The sequence below is a fragment of the Lonchura striata genome, chromosome 3, assembly GCF_050655825.1.
Source record: "Lonchura striata isolate lonStrDom1 chromosome 3, ASM5065582v1, whole genome shotgun sequence".
NCBI classification, from domain to species: domain Eukaryota; kingdom Metazoa; phylum Chordata; class Aves; order Passeriformes; family Estrildidae; genus Lonchura; species Lonchura striata.
In genome coordinates, this window is record NC_140705.1 from 91973433 (window position 1) to 91999227 (window position 25795).

General features: G+C 41.7%; 1 protein-coding gene across 3 annotated transcripts in view; it reads left to right on the forward strand.

Annotated features, from left to right (window-relative positions):
- LOC144246041 (CCAAT/enhancer-binding protein zeta-like) overlaps window positions 1-25795 on the forward strand; it is a 104493-nt gene that overhangs the window by 50800 nt on the left and 27898 nt on the right. Inside the window, exon 1 of one of the 3 annotated variants that reach the window (XM_085577054.1) lies at window positions 1045-1244. The exons of 1 other annotated variant lie outside the window; for it this stretch is intronic. In XM_085577054.1, the coding sequence (XP_085433180.1) occupies window positions 1226-1244 (19 nt within the window). In that variant the 5' untranslated portion in view covers window positions 1045-1225. Of the gene's footprint in view, window positions 1-1044; window positions 1245-25795 lie in introns of those variants that run through there. One more of the 3 variants, XM_077781961.2, reaches the window with a different exon arrangement.

Here is a 25795-nt window from a genome sequence, read left to right on the forward strand (position 1 = left end):
ACTCCTTCTTTTCCTCTACACACCCCTTCTTTCACTGTGGCTACATCAGTGGTCTCACCACCCTCACAGTAAGGAATTTCTTCCTTATGTCTAATCTACTGGATTTTAATACAGCCAGGCTTCCTCATAAGAAGTTGGGAAACCTCTTCCCTGCCAAGCTCATCTAATGCCTAGTTTTTGCAATCACAGCAATCTTGAGGCACTTTGCTTAGGATTCATCCCAATGGGAAGCAGGTCTTTGGAAGTATTAATTAAATCAGAAGCAAAAATGATTTCTTTTACAGTCAAATGTTTTGTACCATTAATGTAATTTTTTTTTCCTTTAGAAATTGTTTTCAAACCATGGAAGAGCAGTGTCTATCTCTACCCCAGCTGGAACCATCACATGACCAGAAATATGTATGAGAATAGCTGACAGAACTACTACATGTTTTTGGAGTGTGTGTGGCCCTCTGAGTCTGAATTTGAGGCAAAAAGTCCAATCTGGTTATCAGTTGCATGACTTGGGTGCCTCAGTTCCCCTCTTTAGCAGCATAATGAAACATCCTGTATTCAGCCTCCTGCCCTGTCAGTGTAGCCTGTGATCTGTTTGGGGGAATGGCTGCCTCAGTGTGTCCTTGTGCAGATGGCCTCACTCCTTACTGGGAACTTGGGGCATAACACTGGATATAACATTATGTAAATACTGAAGTCACGGAAACATCTTTATTGCATTCATGATTCTACCCTGGAGGCTTTTTCTTTGGCTGAGATTTGATGAAAGCATTATCATCTGTCTTACACAGACCTCCAGAGCTTTACAGTAGCTGGATCTAGCGGGGAAATAAATTTTAGGAAAATAATAAATCCTGACACTGCAGCGCCAATAGAGGCAAAAGCGTTGATAGTGTCTGCAGTTGAGAGCAAAGTTGCAATTGCCTGGTGGTCGTGGTGTCCTGTCAGAGCTCTGTGAAATATCAGCAAGTTACCTGTGAGTCATGCCTGGCACTCAGAGCCTCACGTCCTGCCCCAAAGGATTGCCCCATCCCCTGTCAAGGGAAATACCTGGCTTCTGAGGTTACAGAACGCAGTAATTCAGAAGGAAAGCTGAGCTCTCAAAAGCTAAAGCTAATTTTCAGGCCTGGCTGTCATTCACTGAGGGCGCGTTCCCACACAAAGCCCGGCCAACAAAGGGATCCTTGCACTGCGCACACCGCATCGCCCTGACTCCCCTCTCAGGGAAAAGATGCCTCTTTGTGCTGAAGGTAAGTGAAAAAGGAGGGTTTGCAGGACAACAGAAAGCTATACCAGGGACATCTCAACTGTAATTCAATCCTTTATTCACATTGGCTCCCGTTGTAGGCCGCATTAGCAGCCCAATGGCACATACTGGGACGGTATAGAAAATATTGAAACAAATCTGCCGAATCCAGGGAGCTTGGGTTGATTACTTTCCCATACAGTAAATGAACCAACATTGTGGCTGAGGTTAAAGGAAGGTCGGTTTAACTTGCCGAGATTGCAGCTGGAGAAGGCTTTTTTAGCTGTGCCTGGAACCATCTCCCTGACCTAAAACCCCGTAGTTTCAGCGTGCAAATGATGTTCTTGCCCGCATGCTGAGCACCTTGGGGTAGAAAGGGCTCCCTGCCAAGGAGTCTGTCGCATGTCCCAGGGAAGAGGCTGAAGGTTTTGTGCATGTCCTGCCTTGGTTCTAACTTGCTGCCAAGTTACCGTCACGTGAATTCTCTAAATCAGGATTTCAACATCTCTTTAAAACATCTCCTTTAGCCTGCAGTGCGCTGGAGGCCACAGGGGGGTCCAGGTGAGCTCCATGGCTTCAGTTGTGAAAACAAACTTAAAAATCTTGAGAGTTCCCTCCTGATATTTGGATCTCTGGCTCCAGTAATAATTAAGAATCAGTTTTCCTGTGGAGTTAGAGGTTTACTCTGGGAGGGGCTGTGGCTTTGCGTGAACAGTAGGTTCTCTTTCTACCTTTTCTAAATTGCCTTTAATTACAAAACTCACTAATTAACCAGCAACAGTGAAATCCCCAGAAGTTCCAAATAACTGCCATGTGTCTTTTTCTCACACTTGCAGAGATTTAGGCCATATGCCAAAGTCATACAGCAATAAAGGAGCTTAAATATATGAAATTATATAATATGCTGTCAAAGCTTAAGAGTGCCTTCTCTTTCAGTCCTGCTGCTTTATCTGCTCTTCTCCCTCTCCTGACTCACTCTGTCTCCATGCTCTATTGTTTGTAGTTGTCTGTTCTTTATTTTCTCTCCCATGTCTCCTGTTTACCCTTCTGCTGGGGGAAGAAATAGGCAAACTGAGGGAGCCCAGCCTGCTACCTTCGCAAAGTTCTTTGCTGTGGCTGTGTCTTTTCACACATAAATGTGCATTCCTCAGTTTTCTATCACTGTGCCTTTCCCATTCCTTCCATAACTGATCCCCATCTCATTTTCATGTACCATTCTTCACTCCTGCATGTTTTATGTTGCCCTCCCTGCTTTTGCTGGGTACCTCCAGTGTAGGTAAGAGTGTGGCTGATGAGTTTGCACACCCATTTCCCTGAGCTGCCCATCTGAAACCTGTGAGTGTTTCTGTGTGTGCTCATCTGTAACTGATTGGCCCCGATTTCTGGGCCGCGGTGCTGCGGGTACTCCCATCCACGCTTTGTTCTGTGCAATTAACATGATTACATGGGCAGTTGTGCTAATTGTGCCGTGTACAGATGACTCATTTGTTCTGCAATTACGCGTTTTCCTGAAGAGCTGCTGTGGAGGGGGTCCTGATAATAGTTTGGCAGCCTGAAATTTGACCTTTGCTTGTTTATCATTTCACCATGAGTAACTTGAAGGCCAAGTGCTTCTTTTTAGCACTATTAATGAAACATTTTTTTGCTCAGCCTGAGACTCCGGCCATGGATAATGGTTCCAGCTGTCCAGCAGAGCGGTTCCATGTGAGCACACCGATAAGAGTGCTGGATGTAGCCCCAGTTTGGAATGATGTGTGCCTTGCTCGGAGCACTTGAGTTGTCCCACTGAAGTCAGTGGAGTTATTTCTGTTATTGAGGAACAGGAATGACTTAAGTACCTTCTTGAATGTGACAGCTAAGGGAGCTGACAGATTTTATTCCTCAAGCAGTGGCCTTTCTTACACTACAGCTGTTGCTGGATGTGAAATCTCACTTTTCCTGACATATCCTGGGAGGAGCAGATTAGGAGGTGTCGAGTTTACCTTCCAGCTGTTACTTTACACAAGTTGTTTGTGACAAACATGAACAAAAAAAACAAAAAAACCAAAAAAACAAAAAAACAAAAAAAAAAAAACAAAAAACAAAAAAAAAAAAGGCAAAAAGCAGAAAAGGATTTTTGAGCCTGTCATGCAGTTTTCCCAAATCACCTGCCTGACTGCATCTCCCAGCTCCTATAGGAGACCAGGAAGGGAGAATTAGTCAGGTTATACTGACTGTAAAAGGGAGAATAGATCTGCTCAAAGATGCTGCTTGATCAAAAGGATGCAGTGATAAGATAGAAAACGTGGAAGTCTGGAGAGGTGATGCAGACGCCTGAGGCCAGATGGGAACAGAGTTAATATCCCACTTAACCAAGTTTGAGGCTCAGCTTAATAAGCAATGAAAACGGAAAACAACTCTGCACTGTGATTTTCCAGCAAAACTGAGCTATAATGGTATTAAGGCTCTTGAGCCAGTCTTGTCCTGAGTGTGATTTCAGAGTTGGGTCTGACAGAGGAGTCCTGATGAGAAGGTATAAAATCAAGTTTGTATAAATTGTACTGGATTAAAGAAAAACAACATCCCTCTGTAATTTTTCAATACTTTTCTTTGCCCTAATCTGAAGAGGAGAGGTGGGGATGGAATAAAGACTCATTTCAAGCCAGTTTTCAGGTTATATGAGAGCTCAGCACTAAGGGAAGGTTAGTACTTCCTCAGAGCCAGGCTTGGTAGCATTGTCAGAATGCTGTGTGCAAAGTGTATAGGTTTGATAATTCCAGGGCAGGGTCATTTGGATGATTTTGGAAGGTTTGTCTATTTACTTGAGCATACGCAGTGATTTGGGGTTGGCTTCAACTATAGATTTCAGGCTCTCTCTTGTGATAAAGGGTCAATATATGAGTGGCATAACAGTATAATTTAAAAAATTACTTTCAATTTTTAGTTTTCTTCCTGTTTTTGAAAGTTAAAAGGCACAGCTAAGGACCCCAAAGAGCTGCCTACACTGTGTTCTTTAATGTTACTATGTCTTTTCACTAATACATGTGTATTTATATGTGTTAAATAACATTTAAGGCTTTTATTCAGATTAACCTAAGATATTCCATGCCATAGTATGAAAATTAAGATATTTTAACATTATCAGAATCCCCTGCAATTCATTCTGTGGACCAAAATTTCATTAACATGGAATGTTTTGAAATAGAGTGAATTTAATCTTCTGCTGGAAATGCTTCTAAGGTTTTCCAACCCACTTTTATTAACTTATATCCATTAAAAAATGATCATGCTACACTTTCCCATGTTATAAAGCTTGCAGCAACTGGCAGCAATGAGATATTAACCCAGAATATGACTTCATGAAGGGAATGGAAGAAAAACAGAAACTTGAAAATAATTTGTACAAAGGAAAATTTTGGCAAACCAATCCTAGATTTTTGAGTGATGGGTTGTTTCTTTTATTGTTATTTGTTTGAATGTTAGCAGCAGGAACCTGGATCAGAGCCTTCAGCAAGGTCCTCTTGTAATTGCTGCCTCACACCAGCCATGGAATGCTTCCAGCATGATCCCACTTAAAAAGTTAGGGGGTTAGGGGAGAAAAATTCTGCAATCCAGATAAATTAGGGTGTCAGCAATCACTGGCAATTATGTTAAGTGAGATATAGCACTATTTTCCCCATTGGCCTCTCTTCCAATTGCCAGAGAAACATCAGCAATAGCTTTACAAGATGTTTTAGAAGTGAAAAGGATAAGCTGTGAACATATTTAAGAGAATATTTTTGACTATTTCTCAATTTCTAGTAGTCATTACTAGAAGTGCCTATTAGTATTTCTTAAGCTGCAGAAAGGCTTCTCCATCTTCAGTGGGTTGTGCTCGCATAGGAAAAGTATAATGAAACTTTATATCTCCATCTGTGCAAAGATGATTGGTGACCCATTGACCTCAGCTTTCCATTTCTGGTCTGCTAGTGTTTGTGTCCAATTTGGGTTTTATATTTGGACCAGGAAAAATGATCTTTAGCAAATTCTCCCTATCCTCTGGGAAGGTGATTCCGCCATAATTTCTCCATGTCCCTCCAACTGGAATGATTTTCTAATGCTTCTAGGTTTTCTTTATTAGAATTTCTGAACAACAAGTTAATCTGTTTTTATGAACCCCTTGCAATTCCCTGCGTGGAAACGTGAGCAATCAGGAGCTGATCCCACAGGTCCTCTCTTACTTCTCCCATTACTTCTTGGCTTAATGAGTCTTTCCTGTCTTCGGAGACTTTTCTCCATCAGTTTTCCTCTGTATCTCAGTGAGTTTTGACCAGAAATCTTGGCAGGTGGAGGTTCAGAGTAGCTCCAAAACCAGGCACTAGCTCTGTGTGATACTGAGCTCCTCCCAAGGCCATGCCTGCCTTGCTGGCACCTCTTTAATAAAAGGTGTATTGTTGTGATGGCACCCTAAAGTTGTGAGCAGACCCCTCAGCTCCTCAAAATCCTTTGCTATTCCTAATTCCTGAACTTTCTGCTCAGCCGACGTCTCCTCTGTGCAACGACCAATTCTTCTGCTGAGAGCAGTGTAAGGTGCTTTGCAAAATGGAAAGTCGTGGCCTTGCATCTGGCATGAGCCTGTGTGTGGATCACAAGGCACTGAGACATGTTCATGGCAGACATATCTCCCTCCCATCTTTATCCCCGTGGATATGTGCTAATCATTTGGTTGCTGCAGCCCTGACTTTTTGGCTGCCCCGGTATCAAGTGACAAAAGGCACACATTAGCGTGATCCCAGATTGTGTCTGTCACCCAGGGTCACGCAAGATAAGCTGCCAGCTGTCCGCTCTGCCCAGGCACGGTACACTGGACATTAATTAAGTGGGATTCAGCACATGGATTCGGGGTGCCAAGGTGCCTGGGCTGAGTCAGGCAAAATGCACTGGCCAGTGCAAAACGCATTACGGCAGCTCCCAAATATTTTCAGAATCCGAGACATGAGGTTTAATAAATTAGAGGATAACCAGATAATTGATTTCTGATGCATCAGAGGAGGGATCCAAGTTCCTAAAGGCATAGGTATTTAACCAAGGGAATACTCAAGTTTTTGTGGGTGAAAATCTTGATTTGTAGTAACCAAAAGCTGGGTATTTTCTGGATCATAAAAAGTTGCTTTCTAATCTAGAACCATGCAAAATAAATTTTATTTCAGTTAGTGAAAACCAAAAGCCAGCTTCTATACTCTTTATTTCTTTTCCAGTTCTTGCAAAGAAATCAATTTATTTTTCTGCTTTTAGATGAACAGCAAGCATGGTTAGGGAAAAATGTGTTTTTGCCAGGAAATGTCATCTTTGCTGTGGAAATGCTTAAGTTTCTCCATGAAAATGGAATTTCCCTTCAGAAGTAATTTAGCAAATAAAAGTGATGGGTTTGTCCAGTGGCTGGAATTATAGCACCTTCCATGTGAAAAGGTTTTTGGCATAAAGCCTCTACCACAGAAAGCTGAACAGAGCCCCAAGTAAAACTCATACTTGTTCCTGACATGAAACCAACTTCCCAGTTCAAGGAAGGTTTAAGTGCCTGTTCAAATCAATGTCATGAATTCTTCAGGGATTTATAGATTTTTTAGAAATTGCAAAAGAAAGGCAATTTTTAAAAAGAAATAGTCTCTATCCTCATTGCTGACATAGAGATGAGAATGTGCTGGGATTCTCTGTGAGACATCAGTACTAGGAGGTTGTATCCTTCAATACCCTTCCTCTACCAGTTAATTCCTTTACAGCTGACCCTAGAAGTTCCAGGTAGTAACAAGCAAATGGCCCTTATCCCCTAAAAACCTGGCACAATTCAAGGCAGACAAATAACAGGGAGGAAAAATTAAAAAAAAAAATAAAAAAAAGGTTTGCTGTTATCAGTATGTTGGAGGGAGGGGGAAGCAGAACACTAAAATTTCACTGGTTTGTTCTGAAGGCAGAACTGACCACAGGACTTGTCACCACCTTTACCCTAAGGTCACATTCCTCATGCTTGACACTGTATTTTCTCCTTTCTCCCTCACTTTCCTTAAGGATTGGTCTGAACATCTACAACACACTTTGGATTTGTTTTTATCTGTACTTACAAACCAACCACCTACCCCTGCTTTGCTGTCAGTCCCAGTTCTCTTGGTCTTTCTGTGTCCTTCAGAGGAAAACTCAGCCAAGGGCAGGAGCATTTTGGATGTTTCCACACAAAAAAGCTGTCCTGAAACCAAGCACTCTTCTGATAGCAATGTAATCTGCACATCCTAATGGATTTACTCCTTGCCCTTTCCCCTGGCCTGCCCAGATGTCCCTCCTTGTTGCCCTTAATGAAGGTTATTACCCCCATGCTGACATCAGCCATTCATTGAAGTGCAGCTTTTCAAGCTGGAGGGAGGAGGAGATAGGAGAGGGTAATAAAGCCATAGTTCATTGTGTTAAAACAGGGTAACATCTCGCTGAGAATCAGGTGTAAACTGGATTAACCGAATAATAGGCTCCAGATAACACTTTGTGAGCACTCTGCTCAATCAAATTAAGACAGAAGGCGGGCAGTCAGTGCTGCACATTCATCTCCCAGACACCTCAGAAAATCTAGGATGGAGGTGTGTGTCCAGAGGTACTTCCACAAACTCTTCAATCCAAATTCACCTTCCTCCCTTCTCATTTTTTCAAAGCAGTAAGATTTCCTTCTGAAGATGATTAACTGTTGAAGAAAAAAATTCTGTGTTTTTTTCCTCCAAAATCTTGTCTACACTTTTCAAATTATGGGAGTTTTCTTACACACACACACACAAAAAAAAAAAAAAAAAAAAAAAAAAAAAAAAAAAGTAGAGTTTCCTGAGTCTTTGGCATTCTTTTCATTCAGGAAATTCAGTGGGAACTTCAGCATTCACATAGAAATGGATGTGCATAAACACACAGTAACTGACTTTTTCCCACCCCAAACCACAAAGATGTTATCACTTTTAACCACTTTGGACCAAATTTCAAGTGCTCCTGCTGCTGTAGAAAGACTGAGACCCCGTTTACATTAAATGACCTCTGCCATAATTCAATCCAAATTGTAACCTGGGAATGCAGGCCTCAGTACAGCTATTTGAGTAAGAATTTCCTTGTTGGAAGTTGTTACCCTGGACTTTCAGAAGGGAATGGTGCTCTTGTTATGCCTGCAAGACAGGGCAGACTTTTGGCAACCACAGTGAGCAGCAAGAGCTGTGTGGTCCAGCCAAGGAGTCCAGAAGCCCCCTGGAGCTTAGCAGCTCCACAGGGCAGTGGGAATGAGTGGACCCTGACTCTGCCAAGCCTTTTTGATGTTAGGCTTGTAAAGCAGCCACGATGTATTCCAGTTCAGCATTTCAGCCCTTAAAATTTTATTAAGGTAAAGCTTGAAGGAGGGAAGCTTTAAACTGGCTGAGGTCTCAGCTACTTTACCATTATAATCATAAAGTCATCCATGGTGTAGTTCAGTGTAGCCCTCACTGATGAGGAGAGCTCCCAGAGTCCAGAGCACTGGCTTGACCCTTTTAAATTACTTCAGCTGTTCTATGTTTTGTGTCGCCTTTGTCCACATTTGTGCTCCATAATTTTTTGTGAGAATCTTCTGTGTAAGAACAAACTTAACTCTGACCCACACTCACAAACTCTAAAATTTTACTGCTGGAATTGGGTTTCTGTGCTTGCTTAAAATAAATATGAATATGCTGATATTTTGGGAATATTGCAAAGGAAGGAATTTCAATAAGGGTTTTGGCAAGCTGGAGTTATGTTTCATCGGTGCAGTAAAAATGGCAAAGAGTTTCTGTAGGTTTCTGAATGTCTAAATTCTGGCCCAGATGATTATTTCAGCACTGTTGCTAGTTATTGCTTTAAAAAGGATTTGGTCATCCTTTCCCATCTAATATATAAATGCAAATAAGGAAAAAAAGAGAAAGTAGCATCTCCCCTGTTCTTCTTCTCTGCCATTAGAGATGAATCAGGTACCTCATGAGGCTCTGCAGGTCCCTGGTGGTGTGTGTGAACTCAGGCTCTGTGTAAGGTTTACTCATCTGTAAATGCATGATACTGCTGTTACCCACTGATAAAAATCCCACAGAGAGTGCTAAATCTTTGCTGAGTGTTTTGACACCTCAGCTCTTCACATGCTGTCCAGAGGATGCTGCCTTTCAGAGGAAAAAAACTGCCCTGCATGATGGTGATGAGTTTTAAAGTGTCAAGTAATCAATCCCAGATTGACACAGGAGCAGCATCCTGCAGCAGGGACTAAGTTCTGTAGTTTTTATTTCTACCTAGCACTGTGTATAGCACCGAGCTGCCCAGGAGGCAGAGTCTCTTAGTAAAAAATAAACTGTTATCAGCAGAAGTTGTCTGGCTGTTCATGGGTCAGGAGTACAGGAGAGAAGAGGTCAGAAATAGTTCATATTTCTTTTGTGCTGGAACTGAGCAGGCACATTAATTGTCCTCTGCCTGAGGCTTCTGGCCGGGGGCTGTGGGATTTGCACACATTGTCACTGGGGCACTAATTGGGTGATCATTTGAGCACTGCAGCCCTACCAAGTGATGTGAAGCTGCTGAGCCACCCTGCCAGTGCTGATCCTCATGTCTGAGCTGCTGTCAGCTGCAAGTACTTATGTCAGGTGGCAGCCAAAACCTCTCTCTTCTTTGGAAATCCAGGCTCTGTTCTGTCCTTTGTCTGCCCCCGGTCCCTCCCCCCAGCACTGCACTGTATTTCACACCAACAGAATCAAGTCAAAAGTGGCAAAGAATAAAAACATCAGTGGAGTGTGCATCTGCTATACAACTGGGATAAGTGTGAATCTTAACTTTATTCAGAACTTCTTACTGTTGCTACAGAAGAGAATAATGCATGTACTACACCGAAAAAGCAGAAATTGGGAAACATGGCTTGCTCTCTTATACAAACACCCCTTTATAGGCAGCAATGCCCAAGCACTCCAGTTCCTGGTAATGAAATCAAATCATCCAGCATTAACTCAGCACCTCAATACTTGTATTTTACAGCCTCACTAGTCCTTGTCCCTTCAGTGCATCAACTCCCATAGTCATACATGTGCCCACTGCACATAACACCCAGGATTTTCCAGTCAGGCTGGTAAAACCTCACACACCTCACCACACACTCCCAACAATTCTCCCAAGCCCTGCTCCTTTATCCAGCAGTTCAAGAACACATTCCCAGAGATGGACCTGCCAAACCAGCCAGGGTTGCATTTCGGCCTCTTCACAACCGCTTTGCTCATTGCTTGTAATTCTTGTGTGCACTTATCCAGTGCACAAATTATCTGAAGTGGCAACTTCTACAAAATAGATCTTGAAGCAGGAATTTGGTTCAAGTTAATTGCAAAGGTGGAAGACTGTGATGTAATTTCTGTCTCTGAGGACAACTCTTAGACACAACTGTACCTGTACGAATCTGAGTGTGCATTTTCTCTCCTTGAGTATCAGGGTTTTTTTTTCCCCTCAAAATCTTGACCAATGCAAAAGGGAATTTCCTTCTCTGTGTGCTAAGTCTCGGGGTGCCAAGAGGACTTTGTTCAAGGAAGGGGACTTTTTTTCCAAGAGAGCTGTCTAGTTTTATTTTCTACAAGCTGCCAATGTTCTGGCAGTACAGTCTTAATATCACCAGCCTCTCTCACTAATCCATCTTAGGGAAAAAGTACTTGATTTACAATTGTATTTTGAAAAAACGTTTTGAAGCAAGCCCCTGCCACTCACAAGTTTTGTCCCTGGCACCCATTTCTGATGGTCAGAGGTCTATTGCATGGGCAGCTGCAGTGACAGAAAAGATTCCTATCAGCTCTAATGCAAAGTGGGAAAAATTCTAGGCTAGATTTTGCTCTGTGAATCATGCAAGCAGTTTCCACACACGTCCCTGGACATCTGGTTTCTAAGCTGCATCCTATCTTGTGCCACCCCTCAAATATTTGGCTTGACCCTTTTCAAATGGAGACAATTCAAAAGCCACTTGGACACATTCCTGTGTCACCTGCTTTAGGTGACCCTGAGTTGGCAGGGGTCTTGGTCTCCAGAGGACCCTCCCAACACTAACTCTGTGGTTCTGTAAAATCCATGGGAAAATTCCTGGAGGTTTCAGTAAGAGTAGGTTAAACTCCTGAACAAACTTTGGGAAACACTTGCGGCTTCTAGTGAAGGCACATCTCTTGATTTCAGAGACTGATTTTGGATTAAGATACTGTTGGAGATAAATATATCAGAATTGAGACCTCTCTACTGGGCTGACTTGGCTGCTTTAAGTTGAAGTTATTAATTTTAAACAACAGAATTGTGTAGGAAGATCTTAGAGGAATGTGGCCATCAGGTCTGAATGGCACAAGTACAGATCAACCACTGTTCTGAAGTTCTAGGTCTGCACCCTTGGGGTCAGACCACCACCAGTATCAGTCTGACTGTGCCCTTCTGTTGCCATAGTTGTGCTGATTAATGTCAAATTAAATTCAGGTTTCTTTACCTCCAAAGTCCAATGGCTCAACAATAAACAGCTTTCCAGCAGGAAGTGAAACCTCCCCTCTCTTATGCTGGAAATACTCTTTGGGAATATGTTTTGATCTTCTGTGATAGTCCCTTGTAGCATCTTCCAGCTGGCAGGTCAGGGGGTTGCTGAGACAGAGGTTACATCTAAATAGTCATCAAAGGTCCTATTTTCTATTATTTTTCCACTTGAATTAAAAATAAAAAAATTCAATATGAACAGAGTTTTCCAGGGTCATGTAGAAAGGTGGTGATAGAAACTTTGATAGAAGCTGTACATTATTGTTCCCTGACTGCTCTGAGAGATTCATGTGACCACAGCCAGTAGCCCTGGAGTGATGCCCTTGCTTGTGATTTCAAAGCATGCATCTCATGGCTGTCTTACTGGAAATATTTTATTTTACTGTTGCAAGGCAGTATTTGGATAAATCCCACTAAAATAAAAGGTGCTATTTTCTGCTGTGGTGCTTTAAACATATAAGTTTATACGTATCACTTCTCCTGAGTTCCCACTGGTTCCAGTGGTGTGATATGTGGGCAGATCAGCAGGTGCAGAGCAAGAGCAGTGACAAAAAGGTTAAAACAATCTTTGAAATTGGACAAAATTCTAAAATACCTTACTGCTTGGCTTTAAATTCAAGTAAGAGTTTAAAAGTAAGTACTGTGAGTGGTAGGGGAAAAAAATAACAGAAATTAAAAGAATTAGGAAGATAAGTTATTGAAGGAAAAAAACCAAAACAACTAAATCATTAAAATAGAAGGCTAAATGTTTGAAAGAAATGTGCTAAGACCTTGTAGTTAGATGGTTCATTTCCCATTCCATTAAAACCTTTCACCAGAAGAGTAACTGGCATTTACAAAGTTCTGCCCTAGAGGGATGTTCAGGTAGTAAAGGAGAAAGGATCCAGAGGCAGGTGGAGAAAAGGGTTACAGGAGAATCCTCCAAAGCTGCTTTGCTCATTTACACATTGAAAAAGGTGGTTGGTTACTTTGCATCCACAACTCTGTACATGCACATAGAAAATACTGTATCGGAAAATATTTAGAACTGTTAAGAGTTTAGAAATTTGTTAGGCTAAATTTTATAAAAAAAATATATTTTTTATTTGTCCCCAGAAGTTAAAAGAGCTTTGTGCTGGTGCATTCTGTCTTCAGGGTCTGAAGGGATGGCAAGACACAGCTATCTCCGGAGACTGAGGTTAAACATATACTTTACAAATATTTTTTTCTCTTACACAGCCCTTCTTGTGTGGCATCTGATTCCAAAACATTTAGCTGAGTAAATTATTTATAGCAAATCCACGTATGGGGGACCATGTAGCTAAGGCAGATCCAAGAATACAAGAGGCTGCAATACATATGAGCATAAAAGAGCAAGTTCTACTTTTCATCCCTTAGCCATCATGAAGATATCTCATTATAAACAAAAGCTAGGTCTTTCATCACCAAAAGCAGCACTGCTCACCAATGAGCCATTCATTATCCCATGTTAATGGTTAGGTTGATCCATACTTTTCCCTTGTAGTGTTGTCTGGATCAGTAATGAGCTTTAGGAAGATCAAGCCGAAGTAAAACCAAAGAGGTATTATTGTCTAAAAGCAGCCAAAACCTGGATGTGAGTTCTTTCATTAGGCATTAGAAGTCAACTCCTGGGCTTAAACAGCCTTCTTGGATCCCATGGATCAGTACCAGCAGCTTTCACATGTTGCTTGCCCTGTGTTCTGGTGAGCTGAAGCTCTCAGTTGTGCCAGTGCTCCCCAGAGTCCTCCTGGAGGTGCTGATGGCCATGGATGGGAACAGGGATGTCCCTGTAGTCCTGCAAGGGCCTGACCCCACAGCCCACAGTGGGCTTTGGTTCAGGGACATTAGCACAAACATCCTGAGCCAGTCACCCAGCCCCAAGGAGGGACTGTTAAACAGATCACACTGAATTTCTCAAGGCTCCTGGATTCTCCAGTGTGTCAGAAAACAAACCTTGAGACCTCTTATGTGAGCAATCATTGTGTCTATGGAATGCAAAACATTTCCAATTTGTGAAGGCGAGCTCGGTTGCCTGTACTGTACAAATACACACAAACACCATATGGAAATAATAAATGTGTTTATGGTGGAGATCTGTGCTTCCTTTATTATTTCAGGATTTTCTCTGGATTTGAAACAATTGATAAGAGCATTAAGTTCAGTCTTTCATTACTGACATATTCATAATATTGACTTCACCTACTAAGGCAGCTGTACTCCTTATTAGTATATATTTCATTATTTTTAGACATACCAGTTGTTCATACACAAATATGCAATATGTAGAAAGTTTAATGGCCAAAATGACATTAAGTAGTGCTCTCCAATATCCTCCAGTTCTTTTAACCTTTGACTGTGGAATTCAAATTTTGATTCACAGAAATTCATACACTGGAATTCAGGAGAAGAAAAATTGTCTGGTTTGTAAACTTCTTAGTCCTCCTCTTAGTTTCTGAGGCAATACTTCCAGTTTTGCAGTTTAGGTTAATATTTAGTGTAGCCCCAAAGGTGCATTTTTAATGTCCTGGATGTCTCCTGTGCCTGGTGGGAGTGGGGTTGTACAAGATGCTGCAGCTGAACAGGAGGTACATTGCCTATGCTGTCCACTTATGAAAAGGTAACATGCCCTTTCTGCATGTTTTCCCTATTTAAGCACAAGCATTTACTGATATATTAACCTAAAACCTACTAATATATATAAGTAAAGTTTATTTTCCAGGAAAATTGCTCTTTCAACTGGATTTTGAAATGCCATTGTGAAATGCTATTTCTAAAATGCAGTATTACATGTCAGGTTGATTGTAACATTTCATTTGTTATGAACTGAGCTTTTTCCCTGTCTCTTTTTTTTTTTTTTTGTCTTGAAATAGTTACTGTGTTTGTATTTCAGATTAACTCATCATAGTTTGTCAGTGAATGAAGAGAATCAGTGTCTTGCCCAGAAACAATAATTTTCTATTCCATAAAATGCTTCAACAACACTGTAAGTGTGGAGATTTTTATGAAATTTCAGGTTTTCTGTGATGAAAAACCTATGGATTTTTTTTTCCAACTGTTGGAGATTTTTCACTCAGGCAGTTGGGATCAATGTGAGCTTTTAGACACAAAATCATCCTTGGACTGTGCAGGGTGTAACACCCTTTCCATTTCCTTCCAAACTCACCTGGGTAGTGGGATATGGGAAGAGCAGAGATATGATCTTGGATTTCCTACAGGAATGTGTGCAAAATAGATGTGGCAGTGGAACCACAAGATGTTTAAAAAGTACCATGAAGGATTCATGGAGGGTATAAATCCATTGTACAGCTTCTATAATACTGGAATACTGTATTCATTTCAAATCTCTACCTTTGGTACTTGGAGAGCCTTGAGGACACCTCAGGGCTCTTAACTGAGTGCAGATTCCCACCCACACATTAATCATCCTTTACAGAAACTCCATACAAGGACTGGGGAGAAGGATGAAGCCCATTTTTAGGATGGGTTTATTTTTATCTTTTTTTTTTTTTTTGGGAATAGTTTATCATCCCATTTTTTTTATACCTCCCACCAATGAAAGCTCAGAATGACTGAAATAGCACAGTCTGTTGGAGTGGATTCTTCCCCAGGAGACTGATTTTATTTTATTATTACTGAAGAGAGCAGGAATTTATTAAGCCTCAAAAAGTGGAGGAACTGGAACTTTCCTGCCAAGGTAGACATATTCCCAAGCTGCTCCAGCCCCTCCTGAGAAGCTCTTTTACTGACTTTCCCGTGTAGGGGAGAGACACAATTTTGTCCATATTATCAGCTGACAAATAAAACAACCAAATTCAGACATGGGGAGGAGAGGGAAAATTTGCTCAAAAATATATTTAAAAGCATAAGCTTTCCTGTAGAGAAGTTTGTTTGGTGAGAAATGGATCTCTTGCTACAGGCTCCAATTTAAATTGGCTGACCTAGAAGGAAGAAAGTGCCTGGGAAAGAAAGAAAAGCAAATAAATAAAAAGCCAGGAGCAAATAAAAAATAGGTTTTCTCTTTCCCACTTTTGAAAGTGGGTAGGATGGGGCTTGTGTGTCCTACCTCTCAGGGAGCCAACAGCTTTATGTTTGTGCATACCATGGGCACAACAGGAATCTATCACACGATGGAGTGTGTGTTCCTTGTTCCTTGTTGATGCATGCTAATGACAGAAAAGTTAATTAAATCAGGCAGTTGGTGTTTGCCACTGGTTCAGAGAATGGAATTCTCCAAGGTTTGGTGGCCCTCGAGCAGATGGCATCCCTCCAGCCAGGTTTCCACCCTCTCTCAGAGCTACAGCTCACACCTGAGTTTCTACTTCTTGCTCTCCAGATTCCCACTACCTATGTATTTATCCCCCTCCTCCTCTTTATTTTCCTCCATTTCCCACTCCCTCTATTCCTGATCACTCCAGCTCTTACACTTGTCTCCCACAGTTCCTGCTGAAACAACATTCAGCTGTAGTGGTGCTGATGATGGTCATGAGGAAGGCAGACCAAGATAAGCCAAGGCTGAGTGAAATATCCCCTCTTTGTAACACACTGGGTTCAGAATTTGTTTGGCTTATAAAATGGGACAGTCTTGACCTTAAAGCAAACCAGAAGTTTCTTCCAGACTTGAAATACCTCAGAATTAAGGAATTTCCTCTTTCCTTGCTATCTGGATCTTCTGTTTAGTCAAAAGCCCTTAAGAGACTGTTCAGTCATGCTAAGATCTCATGAGTTTTAAAGTTTTGCCTCTGTCAGAGCAGATGGGTGCTGGCAATGCTTGGCAGCGCAGTCAAGAGCTTGGCAGGCTTTACCACACCTGCCCTTTCTTTAAATTGCCTTTCTTGGGTGTGGTGACACAGGAATCGAGATTTTGGGAGAGGTTCACTGGGAGCTGCAGGGTTTCTCAGCCAAGGGCCACTAACCCACTGACAGAGAGCCACAGTGGCATGGCCAGTGAGCAAGCTGGATCAGGGATGTCTGTCTGATATGCAGTCATGCCTTTTAGCTGCAGGGCTCTGCAGAGTTCACAGAGCCACAGCTGAACAGAAGGGCTGATTAGCATCCTACCCATTGGGCCACCTCATTTCCGTCCGTGCAGTGAGGAGAGAGCACTGAGGCAGTAACAAACATGCAGATGTGGCAATAACAGCACACAGTGGGGAACAGGAGTTCTGTGTGCAGCAAGTCACTTTTCAGCCAGGAGGTGCCCACCTATGCATGGAAAGCTTGTAAAAGTTGGGAGGTCGGTTCTTTTATTTGAAGGTCCATAAGTCATTCCATAATCAGTTTTGTTTGTCTGGATGAGCAGAAGTGAGAGATCATGAGCAGAGGGATGTAGGCTGTAACCATGACTGGCTGTGACTTCAGGAGGTGACATAAGGGCAATGGTGATGTTAAACTCCAAGGCAGAGGGAACTGGAGAAAGAAGAGAAGCACCCAGATTTGCCTTCCCTCCCTGTGTTCCTGTTACGCCAGGTTTGTGAGGTGTCACCTCTTTGAAGGACTGAGCTGTGCACTCGAGCACAGAGAAAATTTTCCCTCCAGTCCTCTTTATTAGGAAGTTTTGGTTCTCTGCCCAGTGGTTAAAACTGTGCCATATAAAAATGGAAACAAAAGGAAGTTGATATCAATTATTGCTTGAGGTTTCAGTGACCCTTTACCTCCCTACAACTGAGCAGTGGCTAATACATAAAAGTTTGGAAGTTAGGCCACCTTCTAGCAGAATAATACATGGGACTATGTTCAGGGATATGGTGCAGAAGCATATATGTATTCTACCTTGTGGTTGAGATGGGAAAAAAATTGCAAAATCTACTCAGCTCCAGATTTTTTTTTCATTCTGTCTGCAGCCTCAAGCCAGAAGAATATTTTTCCCTTCTAGAAGAAATGTAAAATAAAGGAGGGGAGTTAATAAGCCACACTATCAGTGTCTTATTCACAAAAATACTTGAAAATGGCCAGAGGAGTGACTAAAAGTCAAAATAACTTGAAGGAAGAGGTCTTGACAACGATGTGAAAGAAATTCAAATGGTCAGAGAACACTGATTTTTCAAGGACACTGAGAGAAGCAGAAGCTTCATCCCAGGAGTGACTGCTTTATGCAGGGTGGTACAGTAGAAGAGAATAAGTTTGCACATGGGAGATTCTTTGATCCAGCAGATCAGCAGATGGCAAAATAGTGTTGAGATTTTGTAATTGTACCTGTTCATTGTCTAAAAAGAATTTACCTTTTCAGCTACTGCAAAATAATCAAAGCAGTATTTTTGTTTGCTGGGAGAAGGTAAGAGGTTGCATTAATTATTAATTCATTTTTAGAAGAGATCACAACAGTAATGACAGGGCCAAACTGGAGTTTCATATATTTCCTATTCCCAAAATGAAGGGTGGTTTTGTTTCAGCATGTCTGCCAAGATTTGAACTTGTTTAGAACCCACAGTGGGATTTAAATAATAATAGTAATAATAACAACAATAATAATTATTATTATGATAACAACAACAACAACAACAACAACAATATTTTTAAATTATCCAGGGCCTCTTTTTCTTGCTTCTTGGATGCTGTCCAAAATGGCAGAGCCCTTGCAGGGCCAGACTGCCTCCAAATGAACAATCTTTCAGCTGTTTGGGCTGAATATTGGCTCAGTTGTTCATGAGATGCTTATGCTGACAGACCCTAACTTTTATCTCAGACCTGAACCTCTGAAAGTCAACCTAATCTTGTTCCAGGTAAAAGCTGGCATATTATGGGTTTTGGCCCATTTTTAACCTTTTAAAATCCTGTTTCATTTGCAATGTAATGGTGACACAGGTCTTCACTTAGCAAAGACATGTAGAAACACAGGAGCATTAATTTGAAAAATATTTTGAAACAGACCCTTATACTCAGGTTTTGGTATCTGTATTATCTGATCTGTGTTCTTGATGAACTCCCTGTGAAAAATGGTGCATGAAAAAGATAGGAGATGGTGCCTTCACTTGTCCTTGGCTTGAGGTAATAAGGGAACCCACCAGACCTTTGCTGTGATTTCACTATAAACACCAGAAATTAATTTTGGTTTGTGTGCAGGTGTGTGTCTTTCTCTGCCCTTCCCCCACCATTCCTCTTCTTTCCAGTTCTGCAAAAGGAAGAATCACAGAGAGAATTTCTGCAGAGGCTGTTCAGACTTGCCCAAAACATCTGTGCCGGCGCATGCGCTCCTGCCCACGCAGCCTCTGGGGCAGCCCTCTGGCTGTGACCTAACCCCATCCTTCTCTGCTCTGTGCTGGGCTGCCCTTCCAGGATCTCCAACCCATGGGCAAGATGGAGGCTGGGAAGCTGCAGCCTGGGATCTGTTCCCAGCTTTTGGCTCTGGGATGAAACAAATTCACTGTCAGCATAAGCATCCTTTGCCCACAAGGTGGGTATTTAATGTCTCTACAGGAACTAGCACAAAAGAAGAAGCAAAATTCTTGTTATTAAAGTATGAATAACATGGCTATATATGGAGAAAACTTTCGGATGTTGGCTGGCTAGGGAGTTTATAGCCCATGACCAGAACCATCTTTTCTTTTAGACCTGATGCCTCTCAGATAATTAGTACCATTTTCAAAAGTTGCCTTTATCTGTAGTACATGTTCCTAAAACTCTTGACAGAGACCCCATAATTTCAGGAATTAGTCCAGACACGTAGTAAGATTTAGTGCTTCTGTTACTGATTTATGGACAAAATTTCTGTCACTGGCAGTCTTTGGGAGAAGAGATTTGGATGTGTGCACAATTAGTCAGTGTTGCTATGCTCTCTCATTAATAGTTTGTGGGTGGTAGTTTGTTATATGTAACATTTCTTTTTCTAGATCTGGGAGTGCAGGACACTGGACTGGTTTTGCTGGTAAAATCAGACATAGCTGTGGTATTAGGAATTATTCTAGACACAATTAATTCTTGCTGTAGCTGTACTTGCTGCAGCACACAGCTGGGACTGCTGCACACCACAGAGGGCGAAAAAAATGGCCTTTGCTTAAAATGAGTGTGGAAAGATTCCCATAGGAAATGTTTTTGTTTTGTTTTTTGAAATCTGTGTGTGGCATAGGAAAGGAATGGGTGGAAGAATGATAACAAGAGAGAGCATGTCTGTGGGAGAGATAAGATTGAAAAGGGCTGGTAAGCAAAATGCTCAAAGTTGAGCCCATGTTTGCAAAATCATGCAACCTTTAGAAAAGCTGATGCTCATTTGGTTGTGTAACTGGTACTGAGGTCCTGGAAAATACAGCCCTCCAAATTAGCAAGATAAGAATTTGTGTTCCAAAATCCTTTAGTAAAGATTCTCCTTTCTCTGTGCCTCTGTATTAAAAGCCATGAAAACAAAGACGGTCTTGGTGGGCAGACTTTGGGGGATCTGTTTCTTTTTTATAAAGAAACAAATTCTGACTGTTTTTTCCCATTGATTTCTACATGAGCCCTATCTTGTGTGTTCTCTCCAAAACATCTCACTGCCTCTAGCAGCAAAAAGGCATTCAGATGCTTTGCCTGAAGAGAGCTTCTTTTCCTTTAAATCCCAGCAAAAAACGAGAATGGGTGGTAGTGACTGATTGAATAACTTTTGAAGTACAATACATACATATGTGTGCTTTTTATGTATATGTATGCGTTAAATATATATTTGTATGTGCTTTAAGACTTGCTGGGCATCCGCCCTTGGGCTCTGCTTTCTATGATTAACCTGATTAGCATTGCAATTATAAATACCTGGTAAATGTCTGCCTTTGATCTAGCCCACCTGGCACTCAATAGTCTTTTAAACTGCAGGTTTCCTCTCTCCTTCTTGACGTTTGTCATTGTCTTTCCTCTGAATGCCTTCCTTGCAGTTCTCAAAAGCTGGCCCAAAAGCCCTAGGAGGGGAGATTGGAGTATCAAGTACCACGATCCGGGCTCAGAGGCAGCTGCCATGTTCTAAAAGATCTCTTTATTCTTTGCAGCCACGGCTTTACCCAAATAACAAATATTCACTTCCCAACCCCTTTATCTTCCGTGAAAAAAATCCCCCAGAATAACAATAAGTTCTTCCCTCTTTCCAGCCTAGCCCCGCGTACATTAATACACCTTGTAATTGCTTGTCTCTATCGATTTTAGTCCTTTGCCCTTTTTTGCTCCTTCTTTTTGTACTTCAGCTTCATCATTGATCCTATTCACTCTATTCCCAGTGCTGAAATCCAAATCCCAGATGCCAGCAAGGAATACTCAGCCATTCATGACAAATTGAATGGCTCGATTTAAAGGGGAAGATAGCACCTCATCTACTGTTACTATTCACCACAATAATCTCCGTTGCCATTCAGGGGAGACAGCGGCGTGTCCTGAGTTCAGGGACAGACTATGCTGATCATCTCTGCCTTGAAAGGACTCCAAGGAGCGTTGCGCATGACAGGGAGTCACCTTTCTGCCTTTGAAGGTTTTTATGCATTCACATCCAGACAATGGTCAACACTACTAAGAGCCCAGGAATGCTGTTCCCTTCACCCCCTCCCTGGCACGCTCTCACCCCGCTTGCAGGAACATGCCAAAAAATAAGCCAGGGAGGCTGAAATAAGTCCAGATCCTCGGCTGTCAGCATAAACACTTCTGCTACGGGATCAATGAGGATTCAGGGGGAAAAACCAAACTTCAGTACTTTAGCAAATGCTGCACCAAGGACAGCCTCGTCAGATATAATCACCTGTCCTATTGGCTTCCAGGTAGCTTCTGATGGGCTCTCCCTTTGGAGTCTTGGCTACAGAAAGAACTCACACAGGGAATAGGAGCTGCCAGGGGTGCCTCATCTATACCCATGGTGTCAAAGTGTCCTAGGCTGCTCAAAAAAATTTGTTGAGAGTTGCTATGATCAGAAAATGGACCTCTCAGCTGAAGATGGGTGCAATCAGGAAAGAGCCAGTGCTCCTTCATTACTATTTTTTTTTTAATTTTTCATGAGGTAACTGAAAACACCAAAATTTTCTCAGTAAATTAAAAAAACCCTCTATTTATTGGTAAATTTTGCCCATAGGGATTTAATTTTGGCTTTCCTCCACTGAAAATATTCTTCTTGCAGAATGTAGCTGTATACTTTTCAGTCAACATGATTCCATTTTTTTTCTTGTTAAAAAAGTTTAGGGCTTTTTTCTTCCATGCATCATTTGTGCAGCTGCATAACTCAAATAATTATGATACAGAATTTGGTTTTGGTTTTCTTTTTCCTTGTTAACTTCATTAGCCATAGCACAGAGGACCATAAATCCTCATTTGTACACACTGTCAGCAATGTGACTGTGCTGCATTACCAGAAAGTGGGCACAGAGTGGAGATAAAATTATATTGGTTACAAATAGCAGTGCAGCACATTGATTTCCTGAACTGCAAACAGTTGCAAGAACCATTCTGGTTTGATGTGTTTTGTGGCGGTATTATTCCCACTGGAGAAGGTTATGTCTTGGTGGGGTGAATTCCAGCCTTTCTCCAGAAACAGCTGTCTATAGCAATCCAGCTCACAGATGTTTTGTTCTGCTGAGAATTGTTAGGGAGAACGGAAATCAGTTCCAGACCATGTCCTTGTCTTCCAGGTGATAATGTCTCTCCAGGTCTTCAGATAGATTGTTTTTTTTTTTTTTTTTTTGGCTACCTGATATTTTTCCTTATGTTTCCCAAAAGAAGAGCGGATTATTAGAAGCCCCATCTGCCTGCCAATTGTCCGCTCACAGTTCCCACTCAATTCTGGCTATTGCAAGATGCAATGAGGCAACTGAGCCACAGTGCAGAAATAAATGCTGATGCAGACCAGGGCTTTCCAGTAGGATGTTCCCATTAAAGATTAGTTCACAGGGCTGCAGAGCTCCAGCCAGCTGAGTCTAGACTAACCTTGGAGGCTTAGAGAGCTTCAGCTTTCTGATCCTGCATTTCTAAATGAGAACATTTGTTTTAAAATAAGACTTTGAAGTACAGTGAAAGATTTTATGTTGCTAAGTCCATGAAGAATCATCAGGGAACCCTGAAGAAGATTGACAACCAACCAGTGAAAGGTGGAAGGGCGGTTTTCCCTAGAGATTTCTTGTAGGTCTTGGCTTCTGCTGAGCTAAACACAACATGGAAATACTCTTTGTCAAACTACTGTCCTATCTCCTGCCAAAATCAGGAAAGGATATTTTGTGAGAAAAAAAGTATAAACATATATTAACTAAACTTTTGCAAAGATTCAGGAATTTAGGTTTTGGATTTCAACCAGTTTGTGCTTCCTCCAGACCAATCTTATCCTCTACATCTCAATACAGTTATTGTGTTTTGTGTAAGAATAGAATCTGAAATGTCAGCAAGAGGTGTATGGGTCTGTATAGATCTTGTTGTAAGCCTTAATTAGGTCTGGATGACAAATCACAGAATTACAGCATGCTGGTCAAGAATGTTGGTGTCTTATTTTTTCTTGTTCTCAGGCTTTTGGGGTAGATACACCCTGCTCACATTTGATGACATTATTCTACCACCGTGAGGGCTGGAAATGTATTTATTTATTGCAGCTATAGCTAAGGTTTTAAAATAATCTTGTATCTCTCTTCAGTCATAATAAAACCATGAGATAAAATGCCTCTGGTATATTAGCAGCTAGCCTGAGGCTCAATATTTTAGTGTCTGCATAATACAAAATGTCCACTTTTTATTGAAATCCTCAATTTTCCCCACTCTTAGCTCAAAACTGAGATTGAAATCAGTAAACTCTCTTGAACTGGGTAACCTGCTCTTCCTATCTGGAAAGTAGAGACTGTGAGCCAAAACATTTATACAGAATTAAAAAAGATATTCCTCACTCTAAGCCTTGTTTCATTGTTGCAGCTCTGTGAGAAAGGGGAGGAAAGCACCTGCCTTTTGAAGGATATGGCCAATTTTCTTTTGATCTGTTTTTCAGACAAAACTCAGTGTAAAGGCCATCCTCAGGCACTGCAGACATGGCCAGTAAAATGCTGCTTCAAAGGGTGGAGAAGATAGAATTAGGGCATTGATTCATCTCTCTGCAGAAATGGTTTGCTGAAATTCACTTCATGCCATCTTTAAATTACATATAAATACAAAGAAAGGATTATTTAGCAAGTTAATTGAGGCTTTTTCGTGTGGGTAATTCCTGCATGAGCTTTCTGTTCAGCTCTTTTTGAACTTTGAACAGAGTATCCTTGAGATATTCTTGAGTATAGAGCCTGGAAGGACACTCCAAATCAAAGGCCTTCCCAAAACACCTGGTGCAGCCCTTGCACTGAACTTATGGACACATGGTGAGAATGATGTCTATCTTTAGGATAACCAGCTTGATGGATAGAATCTGACTGATGGAGCCTCCCTGCTAATCTGTTCTAATTTGGTCATATATAGGGCATTAATATGCATCTCTGTAGGTAAATCTAGCATTAAGATGAGTTATCTTTGTCCCTAAATAAAGCTGTTCATATTAAAGTCCTGCCAAGCCACCAAGGCTTACCCCTTCCCTAGAAGATCATGGTACATGAAAGAATCCACTAATGGAAATATTGAAAGACAATCCATATATAAAAACATTAGGAAGGATTTCCATCCTTTATAACACGACCCTTCTTGCAGCCCCATAGTTGAAGGGAGAGCACTGTCCCCATCCACAGACAGCTGTGAAATATTTTCATCTTGTCCTCTGAAGTGGACTGAAACAGCAGCTTGGAATATTTCAGTTTCAGAAAATTCTGTGATTTCTCACCTGCAAAATCTTCCCTGTGACTTCTGAGATGCTGTTTGGCACCGTGGGCAGCTCTAATGGCTCCTAATGGGTGATGTTCATGGGGCCCTGAGAGCTGCAGAGAGCTGCTTTAACACACTGGCCCTTTGTAGGGCAAAAGCCAGGGGCTCAGCTGGTGCCTGTGGAATTAGGAACAATTAGAAATGCTTTAACTGAAGTCAACAGAGCCACCTAAACTTACCACATTTGAGGAGCCAACACAGGCTGCGCAGCACTCGTAGTTAACAGGACTCAGGCTGATTATGACTCAGGGGCAGAGCGGGAAAATAGGAAATTTTTCAACAATATCCCTTTTTGTGCTGCAAGCAGGTTAAATGCTGTCCCATTTTTATGACCCAGAAGAGAGGTAGAGTTTAGGAGCACACAAAAGCCCCAGAAAAGGAGTTAGGTTTGAGGTCACATTTTCATAGCCACATTATTGAACTATACCTCTGAAACACAAAAGAGAAGGTGATGTCCCAGCATGTAGTTGTTGCTTAACGATTGTGCTGTCGGTCTGGGGAGGGCGGAGTGGCAGGTTGCTTAACAGTTTTACATTTTCCCATGGTATAATACTGGTGATACAGTTGGCTATAATTAAAGGGTTATATAAATAAGCCATTGGGAAACAAATTAATTTATTTCCTTGGTAGAGCTAGTTATGTAATTTGGGGCTTGCACACTGATCTACTTTTTCTTTTAAGAACTCAGCCCCCCGCCTCCCCCCCCCCACCCCCCAAGACCTGGTCCTCTTCTCCCAGTTGTTTTAAAATAATTTCAAAACACGTCAAGGAATGCAGATGTGAAATGTGCTGCAGCTTGAACTTCCTTGAAGCAGCAATGTCCCTAATGAGAAAAAGCTGGAGAGCAGAGTGAGATCTGGCTTGTAAAACAGTTTTATGGCATGGTTATTACAAAAGGCCCTCAAATGGACAGAGCAGGGGTGCACAGAGGTGTTGATGCCACTGGGCCATGCTGGACAGCAGCCCCTACCCACTGCCCCCACTTTAACAGGGAGTGGGGGAATCACCTTCATTGATTTTGGGGATGCTCAAACTTTTGTATTTACTGAGAATCTGGCCCAGTTCTAGGGATGGCAAAAGGAAAGATGGGCTGGTTCCTACCCCGAGCAGAGAAATTGCCTTTCTCTTAGGAAATAATAAAATGTCATTAGAAGTTCCATTTTACAAACCCAGTGTTGTCCTCTTATGCCTGTGTTTCTTTTATGAGCGTCTAAGTGGCATCATTAAGCTACTCTCCATTCTCTTATTTCTCTCATATTTCATCATGCAATTTTTTTGCATTCTCTTCCCTAGAAA